At 43.8% G+C, this 20057-nt stretch overlaps 2 protein-coding genes and 1 long non-coding RNA gene across 6 annotated transcripts in view; 2 read left to right on the top strand and 1 right to left on the bottom strand.

The window, feature by feature from the left end:
• Nucleotides 1-6129, bottom strand: part of SETD4 (SET domain containing 4) — a 52865-nt gene extending 46736 nt beyond the window's left edge. Inside the window, exon 1 of one of the 4 annotated variants that reach the window (XM_032778303.2) lies at nucleotides 6026-6128. The gene's annotated coding sequence lies outside the window, so the exon portion shown is untranslated. Of the gene's footprint in view, nucleotides 1-5925 lie in introns of all 4 variants that reach the window. The other 3 variants (XM_032778322.2, XM_032778313.2, XM_032778363.2) reach the window with 3 other exon arrangements.
• LOC142047939 (uncharacterized) lies at nucleotides 210-1725 on the top strand. The gene is made up of 2 exons (XR_012657265.1): nucleotides 210-794; nucleotides 836-1725. It is a non-coding gene; the product is annotated as an uncharacterized LOC142047939 (long non-coding RNA).
• Nucleotides 6130-6257: 128 nt separating the features above from the next.
• On the top strand, nucleotides 6258-18424 carry LOC116823660 (carbonyl reductase [NADPH] 1-like). The gene is made up of 4 exons (XM_032778389.2): nucleotides 6258-6346; nucleotides 7442-7760; nucleotides 9740-9847; nucleotides 16006-18424. Exons 2-4 carry the CDS (start codon nucleotides 7475-7477, stop codon nucleotides 16440-16442), a joined length of 831 nt encoding a protein of 276 aa, XP_032634280.1. The 5' UTR covers nucleotides 6258-6346; nucleotides 7442-7474; the 3' UTR covers nucleotides 16443-18424.
• The last annotated feature ends 1633 nt before the right edge of the window (nucleotides 18425-20057 follow it).

A 20057-nucleotide genomic window follows, 5' to 3' on the forward strand; every position in this document is an offset into this window, starting at 1 on the left:
TCTTTGTGGAAGAGAGGAGACAGCTTCTTGGTATTGTGGATGTAAAAGAGGTATTTTGCATTCAGTAACTCTCAGGTTAGGCCCAAGAGGGAAATTCTGTGGGAGAGAGGTGGGGGAATGGTTTTAATTCCCTGATGTGCGTAAGACTCAGAGCCTCTGAGTCTTGGGGTCCCCAGGGAAGGTTTCTGGAAGACACCAGAGTGAGCCAAGACACTGGAAATTCTTGGCTGGTGGCAGCGATATCAAATCTAAGCTGGTAATTAAGCTTAGAGGAGTTTATGCTAGCTTCTCAGGTTATGAACGCTAAGGTTCAAATCTGAGTAGGAAAGCTATGATAGGGGAGCCCTGCAGAATTTACACTATCTATTTGTTTTACCCTTGTTATTTTATGTTTGCTTTGCTTGGTACTGTTGGTGTTATATGCTGAGAACTGCATGATTAAAAGTGACCCCTAACAGGATAAGGAAACGCTACCTGGTTCTGGTTCTGTTCTGTTTAACCGGTTACTGTTGTTTTTCTGCTCTGTTCATTGGGCGTTAGGAGTGTGGGCGGAACTGAACCTCTCGTTCGTAATTCCTCAGGGTGGAAGCCATTGCGTGTGATGAAGTTCTGAGGTCGAATTGAGATCCTTCTGTCCCGTCCCCTGTAGCGGTCAGTGTACAGAAGTGGGAAAACTTGGCTTAGACTGTAATTCCCTCTGCTCTCTGTGTAATTCGCTTTTCTGTTTAAGTGTCAGAAGACGGATGGGTGGGTCTCTGGGTAAACTCTCTAAAGGGGACTGGAGTATATGTTAAGTAAATGGCCTTTACCCGATGGGCCATGCGTTTTTGTCCAGGTGGCAAGCCTCACGAGGGAGGACTCGGGTAGTCTTGTGAGTAAAAATGTTTAAGGGAAGAGACCAGGAGGAGTGGGGGCTAGTTGAGAAGCCCACCCTCCTAGCTAAACTGGTAGTGGAACAAGTTGGTGCCCATGGAAGGGACGGTTCAGCAAGAAAAGCAGGATTGGGCCCAGGCGGGCAGGCAACAGACAGTGATTGGAGAACGGGTTGGAAAACTTTGAGGGTGTAGTGGAAGGAAGGAGTCAGTAAGCATGGGGATTTCAAATACCCAGGACTTACTTGGAATGGTGAATTAAGTTGATAAAATTAGCTGTTGGGAGACAAGCAAGTGATTTAAGGGAGAGTGAGAAGTTAACTCTGTAGCTGCTGGAGGGAACAGCAGTTGAACTTTGTAAAAATGCTAAAGAGGAAAGTTCTTGGTGTTTTTGAAATATTTGTAAATAAATTCTGGTAAAATTAATCATGTCCCTTTTAAGGTAAAAATCTTCAAGCTGTGAATAGCTTTGGATCCAAAAGCAAGCCAGAAAGCATCTGTATTAACGCAAATTATCTGACTGATAAGGTAGGAGCCACTGAAACCTGGGCTGCCTATGAAACACATACAAGAAAATATGGGGTAATACCTCTGCTTTGCCTGAAATCAACAAGGGTATTTGTATATTTTAAGTGATGATTGACTGCCCAGGAGGGTAGACCTCTGCTTTTTTTTTGTCTTTCAGATAATCAGAGAAAACTGATGCCAGCTGTACAGCATTCAACGTACCATGCATTTACTGGCACAATAGGAATTATGTTTTGTGTTCTATGTTATGTCTTGTGGTGTTTGTCTTGTGGCAGGAATTGTTGTGTTTAGTGTTTTCATGAAATGGTCTGGTTTGGAATCAGGCGGAAGGGTTAAATTGGAATGCAGATATTTGTTTTCTTCAACTTAAAATAAGAAGTGTTTGGATAAATCAGGAGAATGTGATATACTAAAGTCTAATACATTTCCTTAAGTAAGAAAAAAAAATCTTCATTGGCCAAATCTTTTAATTGAAAATTGTTATTAAAATTTGCATACCAACAGTCTTTGAAAGCAAAGACATGAAAAGATAACTCTCTCTCTATATTGTACATGGGATCCTTCTGGCTACCTCAGATTTCTAGCCAGAGGGCTGGGGATGGTGGGAAGCTATTAGACTAGAAGTTGTATTGAGTAAACTCCTCAAAGTGGCTGTGCTTGTCCTGGCTTGTTGCTCCAAAGCTCTGTAATAAGGTTATTTTAATGGAAGGGTGTATGTGACATACATTAAATAATAAGACTGATGTACTGTATAATGGCAATGTTTATGCGTTCATTGTTGGGAAAAAAAAGTGTATGAGTAAAGAGTGGAAGTTTCCTTTATAGGTTGAAAAAAAGCCAAGAAGGGAAGAAGGACAAAGTACAGAATGAGTTAACTGGGCTATAGATAAGATACTGACTCCACTCAAGAACACTGCTCACAGTCAAGACTTGGCGGACAACCAGGAAAAGGAGGGCTTGAATATGCCCACACAGCTATGAGATCTGCAAAACACTGCCAGGCACTAATGAAACGTGTTAGGTTTCTTTTTCCGGTACCGAGCATCCAACGACCCTGAGACTGCCGCACTCTTGGGAACAGGAAACTGGTTGATGTAAAGGTCACACAATGAAGTGCTGGTGGTCCATTGCTGAAAGGCCTATTGCCTGTGGACTACCCACGCTGGGACGTGCAAGGGATGCCTTTGACCTGATTCTCATGCGCGAAAGACCTACTGGGGATCGCTACTGCTGTGTGCCTATTTTCATTCTAGTCACTGTGCTTTCCGGACAGCTGGGAAAAGGACCAGGTGAGTCTGGTAATCTCTTGTTCCACTGGATCTACTGTGCCTTTGATGTTTTCTAAGTCCCACCCCTTCGGGTGATTGTTGGTCCTTCTTGGTCAGGTGCTGACCAGCTGTTTTGGGAAAGCGACATCACCTCCACTGAATTGGCCATCAGGAATGTCTGCTGAGGCTTGTGCCCTGCTGAGATAGATTTTACTGGGTCAGGCATTTTGGGCTGCTTGGATGTGTATTGATTGGATTTGGGGGTGTCATTTACGGCTGCGCTGTTCATGGCGCCGTGATAGTAATGTAAACCCTCCTGTAATTCTGTCGATACTTTGAAGTACTGGATAGTTACAAGATGTAGTATCGTCTTCCAGGAAGGTGGTCTTCTATAACTGAGTGGAGGCATTCAGAGACTTATAGTCAGAAGGGACATTGTCTTGGGTGCTCTCTGCCAAGAGGCACAGACCCTACCCATCCACTTTTATAACAACCCCTAACACATGACTGAGTTATTGAAGTCCTCAAAATTGTGGTTTGAAGACCTCAAGCTGCAGAGAATCCACCAGCAAGCAACCCATGCCCCACGCTGCAGAGGAAGGTGAAAAACCTCCAGGGCCCCATTCAAGTGGGATCTAGTATGTTTAGGAACTCAGGATTTCCTGAATGACCAGCTGATGGCCATTCGGAGTGACCTTGAGTACTAGACTTGGCCCACTGCCCTTACAGACGCATCAGAAATACCATCTGATCTGTGATCATGGAGACATACTTGGACACTTTCTGGGTGGAACTGCAGCTTCACAGGGCGGGGTGTGCACCCTTATAGGGGATGAATGCTGTACTTATGTCCCAGAAAATGCACAGGATATTAACAAGCACATCCTGTCAGCTGAACAGGCTTTTGAACAGTGGAAGGCCCAGGAAAAAGAACCCACTATTTCTGATTCCCTCTGGGGCCGGTTACCCAACCTGGGGGAACTAGGGGAAGGCATTGTTCGCCTCCTGCACACTGGTGTGGTGTTGTGTATCGTTACTCTCCTCTTGCTTGCTTGCTGTAAAGCACTCCAGCTCCCTAGAGCTTAATCGCTTTTTGTCCACAAAGTATGAGAAAACTCAGCTAAAAGTTTGTTGAGTATTCTCAAAGGAGGGAGTTGTTGGTGTCACTAGGCATAAATCTAGGCCTCAGTGAACCAAAGCTCCTCCATGTTGAACTTTACTTGATCTAGAAAGCTAGCAGCTGTGAAATTAAATGTTTAACAGTAAGTTATCAGCTGCAGCACAGCTCAAACCGGTCTAAAGCGGTAGTGATAAGGCCTGTGCACCTTTAGCAGAAGGACAAGGTAACTTGCAGAAGGAAAACTTACTAACAAGCTGCCGCAGCCAAGATTACTTAATGCACCTGTGCTTACATAACTGCTAGAGGGGGAGGAAGGAGGGTGGGGGGAAGAGGGAAGAAAGAGAAAGAAAGCTTATAAACAGGGAAAAGCCGCTTGTGTAGGTGTGCTTGATTTGAGGCATCAGTCTCCTTGCACCGCTTTGAGATCTCAAATAAAAACTTTGTTTGCTTCTCCACCCAGGTGTGTTTATTGGCACAAAATACACCAGGCAATGAACCCCGCTGTTGCCCCCCTCGGGCACCTTGAGTCAGCAACACCTTTGCAGTTCATTTATTCAATGAATGACAAGACTGGCACAGAAAAAAATTTACATATTATTCCAATAACAACCGTAACTCTGACCTACAACATATAAAATATTTCATAATATACCTACACAGTTATAAATTTCAAGTAGTCAAGTTAGACATATTCCTTTGATATATTTGATTAAATTATTTGTAAGCACATCTTACAGGTTAGCATTTGGTTGTTACTGCAATGTGGACAGTGACACATGACAATACTGTCATTAACTGAACTGAACCATAGCTTAACTATAAGAGAAAGAAAAGTGGGGGTTTTTTTGGTTTTTTTTTATGAATTAACGGGGGCAAGCCATACTTCAAAAAGAAGACACCAGAACAAAATGAGAAGATAGTTTTCACTGTCAAAATTAGTGCTCTCCAAATTGACTATCAAGTAAGCACAATATATCATTGCTGAGTGCAGGACCACCACCACACACACTATGACACACTAACTTCTATTTCCTGACATTGGTGTTAGAACAATTTGTACAGTGGGGATGCTGAAAGCCACTGAACAAAACTGTAAACCCTGTGTAAAATGGCAATCACTTCAAGCCACGGGGTATTCCTGCACCACTTTCCAGGGCACATTTTTGAATGTGCATGTCAGGGCCAGCTCCAGGCACCAGCTGTGTAAGCCACCTTGGGGGGGCGGCGGAGTCGGGGGGGGGGGCATTCCACCCAATCCTAGGGCCGCACGGCCGCTTTTTTCTTCGCTGCTCTGGCTGCCCTGTAGGAGGCGGCGGCGGCGCGGAGCGCCCTGCAGCAAACTGAGCAGCGCAGCGCGCGTCCTTCCCTCCCCGCGGACCTGAGCTGAGCGGAGCCCTCCCGGCAGCGGCGCGGCGGTCGGGGCCGCGTGGCCGCCGCCTTTCTGTCTCCCCCCTCCCCAATTAGACCAGGCGCGCACTCTGCAGCACAAGGAGTCCCCTGGCTCAGGTCTCCCTGTAGGGATTTTTTTGTTTTGTTTTTCCCCTCCTTTGCTGGTCGCGCCGTTCTTTCTCCTCCCACTTACCTGGTCCAGCCCCGCCATTTTTTGTGTTGTTTCCGCGCCCGCCCGCCCGCTTGCTTGGCCGCACCAGCCGCGCCTTTTTTTCCCCCTGCTTTGCTGATCCAGTGGCCCCGCCCCTTTTTTTTTCCCCTTGGGGCGGCAAAAAAAACAGAGCCGGCCCTGACAAGTGGGGGTGAATTTCCCAATAAAAGGAGCATATCTTTTTAGGGGAGAGAATGACGATTCTAACACACATGAATCTCTTCTTCCACAGCTGTAAGCCAGAAAGCCTATGTGTGTGCGTTTTTCCGCTCCAGTTCCTTTTCTTAACAAATGGCTAGATCTCTAGTAGCAGCACTGCATACTGAACTGAGTAACAATATTACTTCTAGCTCCTTGGATTTTCAGAGCCCTTCGCGAGAGATTAAATAAATAACAAACGTCTCTACCACCACGGGAGCCAGCTATAATAACCCCCCTGCGTGCACAGCTCCCATCGCTGTCTGGAGTACCCCGGCTACACTTTCTGGTTCTTTCCTCAGTTGCCATCAGAAAAAGAGCTTTAAAAAAAAAACCTACCCGCTAATGCCTGTAAATAAGACCATTTAAAATACAGCCTTTCGCTTACAGCTCCAGATCACAGACAGATAGCACATGGTAACTCAAAAACCTCACTTACACCCAAGCCAGGCCCCAGCAGCCAGACTGCTTGCGCTCATCCCCCAGGCACACAGCTGCAGCGCAGCCCCGTGTTTCCTACCTCCTCTCCCGCAGTCCCACCCTCAGCTCGGAGCTGCAGTCAGCAAACACACATAAAGCTCCACCTCCAGCTGGCTCTCTCCTCTCGCTGTTCTCTTATCAGGCTGCAGAAGCATCTGTATCTGGGGCGAGAGCGCCCCGCCCTCTCGGAGCAACCCTTCTGGGCTGATGCATAAACACCCTTGGATCTTAGCGTAGGATCTCGAAGCAGCTGAAGAGGCTGAGCTCCGTATTGCCAGAGGTGAGTTTGCAAGTTGCTTTCTTCACCCGAGCACCCCCTTCGCCAGCCAACCCACCCTCGAGGGGTAGCTTGCATAAAGCGTTCCTTGCAGCCTGCCTTGGCTTGTTACGGAGATAAGACGTCATTTCTTGTGCAGGGCTGGCCTTGGGGAAAATGGTGCTTTGGGTGAACTTGTATTTTGGTGTCCCTGGTCCACATGGGCATGGTGCCCCCCATGGCCCCTGTGGGCTACCCACCCCCTGTTGCCCCTAATCCCTTCCCCATTCCCCCTCCTGCACCCCTAACCCCTGCACTGTGTCCTCTGCTCCTAAGCGGTGCACCTTGCTCCTGTGCCCACATTGGGAGATGACCTGGATGCAGGGAGCAGCTGGCATTGCAGCTCGCTCTCTTCCCCCCCATGCTGCTCCTCCACGCACCCCTAAGGGCTAGGGGGGAGGGGAGCGAGGATTGACGTCAGGGTTCTGTGCACTTTCCTGACCTTGGCTGCGTAAGGGAAGGATAGGAGAGCAGTAGTCCAGGTGGGGAAAGTGACATGGATACATGGAGCTCCTGGTGTTGCTCCTCACTTCTCCTCTGTGCCCTCACCTCCTAGGGGGGCATGAAGGAAACAGAGCGGGGGAGGGGAGGAAGTAGCTGTGCGTCACTTACATGCCACATTCCTCCGGGAGGAGGAAGCAGTGACTGGGAGAAATCTGGGTGCCCCCCATCGAGTGCTCCCCTGCCAGCTGGGAGCAGCTTCTGACGCTACGCTGGCAGTGCTTACTTCTGCACTGCCACACAGCACTCCCTTAACCATGGCACCCCTAGGCAATTGCAGGGTAGCTCACCCCTGAGGCCAGCCCTGTCCCTGATTACCCTACCTCCCCTCTTTGGCTCACATTCATTTGCAAAGCATTTGAAGAAGCAAGCTACAGGATCAGTACCGAGTGTTCGTTGAAAAACTGGAGACCAACCTCATTTTGCCCAATTATTTCTTGGTTTGGCAACAGGAAAGAAATGTACATTTGCAGAAAATTGCATAGAGAGCAAGCAGGTAGGTGTGCATAGTCACGATAACCAAATATATACACTTTTATATTCTTTTGCCTGTTGCAGTGAACTTATTTTACCATCCACTAGCTCGGGAGGATGTCCAGCACCCCAGTAGCTCTGGTGACCGGGGGCAACAAAGGGATTGGATTTGCTATTGTGCGGGCTCTGTGTAAGCAGTTCACTGGGGATGTGTACCTGACAGCCCGGGACCAAGGACAGGGTCAGGCTGCGGTGACAAAGCTGCAGGAGGAGGGTCTGAACCCACTTTTCCACCAGCTGGACATCGACGATCTACAGAGTATCCGGACTCTGCGGGACTTCCTGAAGGAGAAATACGGAGGGCTGAATGTGCTGGTTAACAACGCAGGGATTGCTTTCAAAGGTAAAATGCTGGCTCATTGGCAAGGCTTTGTGAGCTGTAAATTACATGCAGAATGATGAGTAGGTGGTGTCTGCTTTCACAAGAATCATGCTCGCTAGAAAGGCAACCAAGTATGATGATACGTAGCTCACCCCTGTGCCAGCAGAGAGCTGTTCCCTCCCTGACATTTTTCTGGTGCTTTGTCAGATCTTGTTTTTGATCTTGTCTTCACTGCTGTGTTAGCTCAAAATATAACTCAAATTATGTAACCCAACTCCTGTCCACACACACACATCTCTAGCTCAAGAGAAGTGGTGCTTTAAACTTGAGCTAGCTGGCCCACCTGGGAGCATGCTCAAGTGCTGCTAAGGTAATGCAGTGGGGAGGCTGCTACTCTGTAACTAAAAGCCTGTCACTCTGTGCAGGTCAAGGGTTGCTTTGCAGAGTGGCTGCTCTTGTTCTATCTCGGTATGATAGGCAAGGGAGTGTAGATAACTCAATTTAACTTTGCAGGGAACACACCTATAGGGAGCTATTTACCATGGTGATGAACACTGTATAAATAAACAGACTATTCAGAAGCTATTCCTGCCAACATAGTTTCCTCTACTTACTTTGGGAGACCTAAAAAATATTATAGGACTCTATTTGTCAGGAGGCTTCTCTTGATGTTTAGCCTAAATTGTTCTTTCCTTAAGTTAATCTTGCTACTCTGATTGCCTCTTGTACCATTTTAAATAATTTCCCTGTGACCTGAATGATGTTGCCCTTCAAATACTGGATTTGGCATTAAACTGATCTGTTGTTGAACGTATTCATGCATAAATTACTATCTCAACAGAAACTTCTCTTTGTAAGGTGTATGCATAGTGGGACATGCTTGCCATATAATGACTGTGCACAGAACTCTTAATAGTGCTGGGGGATTCTAGCAAAGGTTATTTGTCACACAGGGTGGATGATACATTTTTTTTTTTTTTTTTTTGGCAACAACTCACAAACCACAGCCATCTGCCCTGAGCTCTGGGAAAACCTGCTTAAAAAGAGATTTTTAAAATGTAGTAAATGTTGATAAAGAACAAAAACTTTTATGTCCTAGTTACAGCTTACATTTCTTATTTGGGAGCTATTATCTTGACTTACCACTGCTTTACCTCTGTTTGATGCTGAAACCATTGAAATCAGTGGTGAATTGGGCCTCGTGTCAGTATTCTGTAAGTAGTGGTGTCCTGGCACATTGCTCAAGAGAACAGGTAAGGTGGTTATTAGCAGTGCCTTCAAGGAATATCTCCACTAGTTTAAGCAATAGGTGTTCAGTTACAGCTACTCCTTAGAGTTACCTGCAAGTATGTTGTATCTAGCAAGGGGACTACAAAAATTGGTATCTATTTACACTACTTGGAGAGCCCTCATGCTTGTAGTATCTGAGTACCTACTGCAGGTTGACAGTGCTCCCTGTTTCTTCCTTCCCTGCCACAAAGAAACAGGCTGATTTGCTGCAGTTCTTCAAAAGCTTGATGTTGCCTGCATGGGAATCCTATCTCTATGCAGCACTCATCATCCTGGCTCACAAACGCATGCTGAAACTCGACACCACCACCACCAACAACCCAGCCATTGCCTAATACGCATGATTGAGCACTAAATCTGTATAAAGAATGCAGCTCCCTGCCCTGTTTTGGGGCATCAGATGTCATCAGCTCTTGTGGGGGGAGCACAGAACCCTAAACTAAGAGTTCTTAGCAGGTGAAAATCTTCTCAATCTCCCACTAATCTAATATTGCATATTTGGGCCTTTGCATTTTAAAATGTTAATCTTTGCAGCACTGTGTACCTGTTACTTTTCTGCACTTTCTCTGTTCTGTATAAATTAGGAAGCAGATGTTTAAATGACTGTAGAAGGAATTAGGATTAACTCTAGTTTTCAGAGACCTGTATTTTCCCATTAACCTGTGAGCATAACTTCAGTGTTATATATTTTTCTTCCTCCATGTGAACAGTTGCTGATACCACTCCATTTGCTATTCAAGCAGAGGTTACAATGAGGACAAACTTTTTTGCAACAAGGGATGTCTGCACGGAGTTGCTACCCCTCATAAAGCCTCATGGTAAGTATAACCTAACAAATACCAAAGTATCATTAAGAATAACTCTTGCTTCTCACAAGGGGGCAAACCCTACCCTCTGTTAGGAATTCGCTGCCCACAGGAGTACCAGTGCATTTCTGCTGCATCAAAGGTAAGAAGACAAGAATAGCTAGCATGCACGTCTTGACACACAGAACATGTCTGCTTTTTAAATCTAAAGTTGCTTCTATTCCAATCCCTTTCTTTACTAATGGCTTATTCCGGAAGTGCTTATCCGTGCCATTATGCAGAAATGAAAGATTGTCAATTGCCTCATCTGTCCTTCCTTCGGACAGGAGGAAATGGGGATATTTCAATGTCCTGCTTGCTCACAAATATGGAGCACCAAGGCTGAGTTCAGGATGCTGTACAGGGTTGCACCCACAGTCACTGAAGAAACCTAGCTCCTTAGTCATGTTGCTGTCTTCCTGCAGAGAAGTTTTACTCTATGTACACTGCAGCCCTTTTTTTGGGAGCTGACACATTTGTCAGCTTTGGGTATGCCATTAAAATACCATATTTTGAAAGGTAGTGAAAATCACCCCATGTGGCAATAAATGCTACAGAATGAAAGACTGATATAGGTCCACATAATAATGGTAAACAGAATGGGAGAGGTCAGGAAGAGACAAACTAAGCTCACAAATATAATACCGTTTTATTATCAACATACAGATGATCTGTGCTTCACTGTGTGCACAGCAGTTCTGTTTTCCCAACGGAACCTCTGGGAATGCCTTAGAACCCTGTGATGTCACAGGTGGAGATGTTTGAAAGGGACATAGGTCAAACTTTCCCCAAATTCTAGGTTTTTGTAAAAACTTGGTTATACAACACCAAAAACCAGTAGAAAGGTTCCATGGCTTTGTTCGAAACCAGCAAACATTCCCATACTATAAAGATAAATGATCTGGAAAGGATATCTGTACTTATTTAGATAAAGTTTTTATTTCTGGAGGGTGTATTTGGGTTTTTAAGAGACAACTCCTCTTTTCAGCAGACGTCCCTCAGTGGACAGAGTCATTATCTGGAAATCTACAGAAGGAAGGAATCTTACACGCATTCAATATATGGGAGGATTGGCTGACCGAGACGTGCAGTTGCAGAATCAGTCGTCATCTTCCCATTTCCCCCACCCTGATGCTGGACACACATTGCACTCTGTTGTGTGTTTGGCTTGCAGATCCCCTTCATGGGCTCTACAGAGCCTACCTCCCCACAGTGCAGTGGAACCCTATTGCTTGTGTCGCATTCAAGGCCCTCCTAACCTGTAGGTAGGACTCTTTCCCTAGGAATTTTGAGACCTCTTCATTCATACCAATTTTAAGTAGAAGGGAGAACAGAAGTCCCATGCCCCAATTTTGCAAACACTGCTGAGGGGAGAGTTTACTATTGTACATAGGCTCATTTTTGTTGTTGGGATTTTTTTTTAACGGGATTATTCATGGAAGCATGGTGTTTGGCAGTGAGTGTTTGCAGGATCAGAATTTGTTTATTCAGAAATATCCCTATTTAAAATTGTAGCGGTGGGACATGTCAAATATTTGCTAGCAATTCTATTACATCCAACAGTGTCTTTTGGTTTGGTTTTTCATAGACTCTAGGACTGGAAGGGACCTCGAGGTCATCGAGTCCAGTCCCCTGCCCTCCTGGCAGGACCAAATACTGTCTAGACCATCCCTGATAGACATTTATCTAACCTACTCTTAAATATCTCCAGAGATGGAGATTCCACAACCTCCCTAGGCAATTTAGTCCAGTTTTAACTACCCGACAGTTTACGGAAAACTTTTCCTAATGTCCACCCTAAATATCTCCCTTGCTGCACAGTTAAGCCCATTGCTTCTTGTTCATCATTAAGCTAAGTGAACAAGTTTCTCCTCCTCCTGATTGACACCCTTTAGATACCTGAAACGCTACCAGAGGTCCGAAGGTCGGTTTGTGCCACCGCGGTGGGCTGGTCGTCGGTCTTTGGACGCGTTTTGCAACTTAAACTAAACCATTCCTCAGCCTTCCTTCGTGGAGGGGGTCTGTTACGTCATCCAAGGAGGCACCACCGCGTCGTTGTGTAAATTTTCCGCTCTTGTTTCCGCTTCTTCGCGTTTGGGAACCCGTCTCCAATTTCTCCACAATCTTTCTTGAAATGTGGTGCCCAGAACTGCGACAATTACTGGCGCGGGCAGATATCGAGGCCGGCGGCCGGATGCGCGTCTTGTTGGTCGCAGCGCAGTCCTCCGCCGGCCGGCCCTGCGGGAGGGTGGTTTAGAAAGATCCACAATAAATAGGCAAGTTAAAAATCATAGATAGCAGATGTAAAGAGGCGGAAGAATGACTTCTTGTCTTGTCTCTATCAAACCCCCTTTAATTCGCTCACCAGAACGACGTTGCTGTTTATTTTATTGTTTCTATTTTATATATATTTTTTCTTCTATTGGAGTTTTTATTATTGATGTGAGCGTATAACAGAGCACTCATCTACTGCGCTTTAGCATCTTTCGGAAGGTCAATATTTAGCTGATAGCTCCAGGGACGTTAATGAAACTCCAGACAGATATCAGGTACTAATAGGTGTCAAATGTTCACTCATAAGCTCCGTCCTAGACAGTCTCTTTCCCAGCTCTCTCCAGTATCTTAGGAACTGAGAAGGAAGATAAACACCATATCTGCCGCCAGTAGAAAAGCTAGGGCACTTATGCATGACGCAATGCTTATTGCATCTCATTAGTTTAACGTTTCTGATGCCAACAGACGCAGTATACTACCACCATTAAGTAAGGGCACATGAGATCATTTAATTTTGAATTTAAAGTATGAGTCATACCCCTGTCTGCCACACCAAAGCAGCCCTCTGCAGACATACGGTGCCTGAGCCCAGTGTATTATGGGTAGTCAATTCCGAGCCAAGAGATTAATAAAGCGTACTTCCTATGCCCAATTATGCAAAATAGCCTTAAAAACTAACACATGCGCGAAAACGAATATCAGCATGACAGAGTCCCCAGTCCTCTACAAATCAACTTTAAATAGAGATACATCAGCCCTGTGGATAAGGAGAATCAGGGAGAGACTGCGGATCCACCCACAGTACTTTGTTCAGATATGCCTTTCCAGCAGGATTGGGAGCCATTAATAACTACTCTCTGAGTAGGTTCAATTTGCCTCTCGTCTCAGCCAGGTATGAATATATGTCAATCCGATGACCACTAGGCCAAATAACAGCATTAGAGAATGGCCCAGTCTAAGACCTAATATTATTATGACCGTATGTTGTATGCGAGATATAGCGGCTAGTGCGGTCCGCTGACACTCACATGAACGCAGATATGATTTAATCAAAGTTCTAGTTTATAGCTCCACACATTCCATCCGGCTCGGTATCACCATTAATCCACGACGGCTCTATTAATAACCCATAGCAAGAGAGGACGATCCAGATTGTGTTCAGACGCAGGGAGTCTATGTTTTTCTGTGAACAACACTTGGCATCGCTGGTCTTTTACACTCTATTCACTCCTCTACCCACCTTCCAGTGGTATGCAGATGATTTACGATTTAATTAGTCGTGACTATCATTGAGCGAATAAGTCACGCCTGGCACATAAAGATTGTTAAACCTTATAGCGGGTCGGAGTTGATATCCTAATACCTGCGTATGTGGAGTATGTCAAATTCACTGCTTTTGGCGCGCTAGTGTAATAGAGAGTGGTCAAACTACAAATTATTAGCCTTTTCGCGAGTACTTCTTGCTAATCCTGACCTCAAACGTGCGCGCATAAGACTGTTCTCGCAAAGAATAAACGCTAGACTGCAATAGTAACACGTGTCCCATCTTATATAAACTCCTATGAAGTAATTGCCTATAAGGATGCTCACTGCTAATCGTCAGAATCAGGGCCACTGGTAGACTCTAAGCTACAGTCTATCTTACAACTCTTTCTAACAGTCGAATACTCATGAGAACACATTGGGCAAGCTTTTTAAGTATCGCTACACATCATACCGACTTCCATGAAGGCGAATGTTCAACTGAAGGCACAATGCCTATAGCCAAATCTTCTCAGTGAATCGAATCCGAGACGGAAAAAGTCATAAACATGCTTGAGACTACATTGGCACATTTCCAGAGCTAGCGATACTCGTTCCGCATCAACTAGAAAGAAGAAACAATAAAAAAAAAAAAAAAAAAAATAGAAAGCCGCTAGCACTGTCCGTGGGCATATCTATTGCATTCCCTAATGTGTTTGGTAAACATAGACGAGATACAAGAAAAATATCTATTGCTTTCCGCTTACTCTCTGCACTGGTTACTAGGTCTCAGAGCATCATATGTGTCCTAGCTCCTGGCAGCCCTACATAATTCTTGCCCTGCACTATATGGAATGGTGATTGGGAGGAATCCTTGAAGAGGGTACCAAAGATAGACGCAATGAAGACAAACTAGTAAGGTCTTGTGAGAAACATGACTAACAAGGAAGCTGAGAGAAGAACTGGCGTTATAGTTTAGTTTCCGAAATTATTAGTTAGTATTATGATCTCGATGCAGACCGTGTGTATTACTATTGTAGTATCAGTCGCAGATATGATCTTCGCGTGTTACAGCCAAAGGTGGTCTTTATGAGCCCACATATTACTATAATCTGTGTCTAGCCTAGTTCGATATGCTTGCTTATGGAAGCGAGCCGAGAGGACAGATAACACTGTCTTCACCTGCTATAGACCTACTAACATGATAAAGAGCAACTCAAGACACGCCATCGGATAACTGCAGCAGGAGATTTACCAGGTGGACCATTAGGACACAGTTCCTAACTCGTTCTACGCGTAGTTAAACATCTCGAGGACTCCAAATTTGCATCTAGGCGACGGAGTGGGGAATCTCCATACTGGAGATATCTATAAGAGAGGCTAGCTCATACAATTGCTATCAGGCTGGTCTACGAAAGTTAATGGTCCAGCCAGCGGGCGGCAGGGACTGACTCAGAAAATGACCTCGCGCTCCCTCCTCCTTAAGAGTCTATGAACCAACACAAAGAGACACTGTAGGAATTGCAATCATTGTCTAGCAATATTGACATGTCCCTGCTGCCCGCTATAACCATCACTTACCGCCCTGCTTAATTGCAACCTATGACTATTAGGATGAACTATTGTCTGAATAAATAACATTTCACCGTACACACTGCAACTCCCTCACACTGCCAAATCACCATAGCTTCCCATGTCACATACAGACCGTTACAAAATAATCCCTAACCAGACACTCACCACAAATTTGTTAGCACAATTCAGTGCTTAAGCAAAAGTATGCTCCCCACTAAGATAGTTTTTTTCAAATTCTGGAATATAAAAGTTGTCTGCAGTGCAGTCCAGGAACTTATTGGATAGTCCGTGCCCCGACGGTGTATTTCCCAACATATATCTGGATAGTTGAAGTTCCCCATCACCACATAATCTTCCAGAAGGGGGGGGGGGGGGGGGGGGGGGGGGGGGGGGGGGGGTCCCCCCCCCCTTTTTTTTTTTTTTTTTTTTTATTTTTTTGGGATGGGGGGGAAAAAAAAAATTAGGACATGATGGCTTGACTCTAGGGAGGGTTTTTTCGACTGGGATTTTTTTTTGTCTTTTTTCTAGTGGTTTTTTTTTGATGTGTCCGTCCGTGACGCATTTAACGTAAACAAAAAAAAAATAAAAATAGAAAAAGGGGGGGGGCCTCCATCCACTCTTCCACCTGGTTAGGGGGCGCTGTAGTGGACTCCTAGCAACGACATCCCCTTTGTTTTTACCCCTTTTATCCTAACCAGAAGACTCTCAATCACTTCCGTCTCCTATCGTCCATCCACCTCAGTCCAAGTGTGCACATTTTTAATATATAAGGCAACACCTCCTCCCTTTTTCCCCTGTCTATCCTTCCTGAGCAAACTATACCCATCCACACCAACATTCCAATCGTGTATTATCCCACCAAGTTTCAGTGATGCCAACGTCATAGTTGTATTTATTTATTTTAAACTGTTGTTCTGAAAAGCAATTAGCATACATAGACCTTCGTGGAGCACTTTTCAGGATCAAGACCTAATATTGTGTATGGGCTTGTTTATTGTATGTATGTATGTATTTATTTATTTATAATTTTCTTTTAATAGGCAGAGTAGTGAATGTATCTAGCACCGCAAGTGTATCAGCTCTGGCAAGATGTAGCCAGGACCTGCAGCAGAAGTTTCGTAGTGACACAATCACTGAGGAGGAGCTAGTGAAACTCATGACAAAGTTTGTGGAGGATACCAAGAACGGAGTGCATGAGAAGGAGGGCTGGCCAAATACTGCTTATGGTGTGTCCAAAATTGGAGTGACAGTCTTGTCCAGAATCCAGGCCCAGATGTTGAACAAGGAAAGGAAAGCTGATCGAATTCTTCTAAATGCCTGTTGCCCTGGATGGGTGAGAACCGACATGGCAGGTCCCAATGCCACTAAAAGTCCAGATGAGGGAGCCGAGACTCCAGTTTATTTAGCCCTTTTAGCCCCTGATGCTGATGGGCCTCATGGGCAGTTCGTTAGTGAAAAGAAAGTGCAAAAGTGGTAAACTTGCCTTGACAAACCTTTATTTGCATATGTGAGATGCAGTCCAGAAACAATATCAGATATTACTGATTTATTGTGGGTATCAATAATTAAGCATCTGTAACTGTCTTTGCCATTTCTAGTATCTTATTACAGTTTATAGAATACACATAAGGTTTCTGCTATTGCAAAATAATTGCAGTTTAGAATAGTACATTAATTAAACTGTACCGTAATTTAGTTTTTAAAAGTATGAAAAGTGTTGAAATAAAAAAGTGTACTTTAATAAGCTAAAACGCATTTATTGATATTTATATTCTCTTTAGTGGAGTGGGAGGAAGGGAAGAGGTCTGTTCTTTTTAGTGATTTCACGTAGTGTTCCTGGTGAGATTATGATATCTTACTATTTGATCTTAAAAGTAACCATATCAGTCTGGAATAGAAAGTCATTCCATTTTAAGTGAGATGGCAAAGATGGATGACTTGGCAAAACCGTTCCTGCAAACCGTTTTATCCTCAGCCCAGAAGTCCCCAAGAGATTGCATATGCTGTTTAGTTGAATGCTTCTTCAAACTCTTCAGTATGTAGGGCCTCATTCTGCTCCCACTGAAGTCAGCGGAAAAATCCCATTGACGTCAATGAGTAGGATCCAGCCGGGACACACTTCTTCTGAAGCTAAAGAGTAGTTTGATAATTCATAGTAAAGGCTTGGAGATACTAGATCTATAGTCAGATTCACCCTGGGAGTAATTTTTAGGCCATTGTAAATTAAATCACATTTTGTGTTGTTCTCATGCCCACAGTGAATTAATAAACTCAGATAGTCCTAGCCTTTTGTCCACAGCTTCAGAATAAATGAACCCAGTTCCTATGGTAACAAAAAAAAAATAGGATAACATTTATTGTTGATTTTCAGCTCCCTCTTCTAATACTACAAAACATGAACAGTTCAACTGCTTGATAAGTGCCATGTAAACAAATAATTGCAGCTCTATGTTGAATGCCCTGACCAATACACTCAAAAGAAGCAGTGAGAATTTTTTTTTTAAGTATTTTTATAATTCTTTCTCCCAAACTTTCATCCCCAAGCTTCTATGCACAGATCGAGTTTTAAATCAGGTTTACCTGCTATCCTTATCAGGATTATTTTAGATTGTAACTTTCATTAGGACAGGGACTGTCTTTTTACTTTGCATTTGTACAATAGGGCCTTACATTTATGTCTAACACAGTGACACTTTGACTGAGGCTCACGAGCCACAAGTGGCTCTTTAATGCATCTCCTGCGGCTCTTTGCAGCACATGATATTAAAATGCAGTGTGAATTTAATTATAAGCCCAGCAGGAGGCTTTTTACTATGTTAACAACCAATTAAGTTATCAACTTATTAACTTATTTGCTGTGAGACTATTCTAGATATATAAAACTAAATATTTTCCTTGTCATTCATATTACCGTGGCTCTTGGTAATGTTGATTGCTAATTTGGCTCCTGAACCACTGAGTATCACTGCTGTATTAAATATAATTTAATAATAATACCAAATAAAAAACTTATTCAAACTGCCTCCCAGGCATACTCCAAAACACAGAAATACCACTCATCTGGCCTTGTCCCATGCTTGTGATCTAAGCATAAACAAGCACACTCCCAAATTAAATAGTGGAAGTGAAGCCACTTATTATTGCAGCTGTACTACATTTCTGCATATTATAGCCACTTTCTGTATCACCTAGGCACCAAAAATATGAGAACACAATTCTAGACATTCAGTAACAATTTCATGTTGTTCTGACTACAGGCCATAAACATAAATACTGTCAGGATACTATGATCTGCCATATACCATGTGTACTTGATGTTTAGGCTGTGTAGCTGCAATACTTACACCTGCACTGGTCAAAGTATCCAGAATGCTGTTTGCATACGAGCTGTCAGTTGTTGATTTACACCCAAAGAAATTAATAACCTATATTAATAACAAAAATAGTCATGAAGGAAAATGCAACCTGAACACAAGGGCCTGATCAGACCAGTGTAATAGTGCTCACTGCTACACCGACTGTAAAACTAATAATGGCCTGTCTACACAGCAAGTTGTAGCAAGCCAGGATGTGAATCTACAGTGCCCCAGGTTGCTGCACAATAGTGTCCCATGCAGACACTGCTCCAGCACAGTGAAAGATCACAAGTGTGACTTTACATCGTTGGGGTAGCCTCTGAGACCTTATCCACTCAGAGGTATGCTGGGGTGGTTTCTGAGACCTCATTAACTTGGTTCCCAAGAACTCCGCTCTACTCCAAATTCATTACTGAGGTTTCTTTACTGGCACACAATCAAACTATACTTGAGTAGACCAAGATGAAGAATGGGAGTGGGTACAAGGGATACCACACATCCAAACCTCCTTCCTTAATGTAGATTTACACTTCACATTACATTCACTATACATTTCATCACATGTGGGACTGGGTTGGTGACTTTAGAGAAACCAGTCTCTGTACAGCATGTTCTGTCCACACGCTATCCATGTTTGACTTTACTTTTTGCCACATCTTTACACTCCCAATTTCTCTTGTCCATTGGTATCTTGTTCTTAGTAAATGGTTCCTTGAGTGTTCCCCCACTTGTATTAGCAAGCTCAGACATTCTGTTTTTTAGCCTACTGATCCATTTGCTTATTTTAACACAAACATTTCATTTTCAGCCTACTGATCCAGTTACCTCCCTAATCCTGTCCTCCAAAAAATGAGGCTTCCCGTATATTCAGTTATGTATGTCAAACCATCTTATATTCCATTGCTTTTCTTCTTTTTGTTTCTTTTCTCCATAATTATTTATTTCGTTTGCATCATCTTCCTGTCTTTCTGTGCCGTCTTCCTGAGTTTATTACCTTGCAACACATTCCGAATAGTTGTAATTATTTGAATCACCATAACTACTAGGCTCAAAGTACGAACCAGGAAGTGTAAGATCACAGACTAAGGTATAGTCCACCAGGCTGTAATCCCACATTGTAAGATTGCTATGCCTGTAAAGCAGCCTTCTGTAGTTTTAACTTCGCTTTTTTTTTTTTTAATTGAATTGTAAAAAAACTGGTACAAAATAGATTTTTTTTTCCATTTATCATCACAGGAAATTTGGGTGTAAAACAACATAGGCCAATTAAAATAACATGTCCTAGGTCCATACCAGAAGTGGTCCTTTTCAGCCACCATGCAGTACTTGTTATCAGTTTTTACTTTACCAGCGTTACAGCATCTCAACCGTATTGTGCAATTTGTTCCCCAAAGTGAACTTACATGCCAGTACCTCTATCTGTAAGACTTTATGCCTGCACGTATAAGTGTCTGCCAGATGCAAACAGCTGTACAAGACCTTACACTGTCTTGCAACAGTATTTGGGGAGGGAAAACAAATTTCTTCCACACCATTTGGGTTGCAGTGGTCTCACTTTTAATTTCATTGTATTGGACCCTTGTTAATTTTCTTATACTGTACCAACTGGTGTCACCTCTCTTGTATCCAATTTTTAACTTTTCTGTAGTGATAAGAGGATAAGTTTTCTTGCTCCCTATCACTTAAGGCTGCATTTACATTGTATAGTATGTAACTAGAGCCAGATTTACACCTCA

This window comes from Chelonoidis abingdonii, chromosome 1 (genome assembly GCF_003597395.2).
Source record: "Chelonoidis abingdonii isolate Lonesome George chromosome 1, CheloAbing_2.0, whole genome shotgun sequence".
NCBI lineage: Eukaryota > Metazoa > Chordata > Testudines > Testudinidae > Chelonoidis > Chelonoidis abingdonii.

Coding starts and splice junctions, on each gene's coding strand:
- LOC116823660 (XM_032778389.2), top strand. CDS start 7,475: ATGTCCAGCACCCCAGTAGCTCTGGTGACCGGGGGCAACAAAGGGATT. Junction 7,761..9,739: donor CGCAGGGATTGCTTTCAAAG/GTAAAATGCTGG, acceptor CCATGTGAACAG/TTGCTGATACCACTCCATTT. Junction 9,848..16,005: donor ACCCCTCATAAAGCCTCATG/GTAAGTATAACC, acceptor TTCTTTTAATAG/GCAGAGTAGTGAATGTATCT.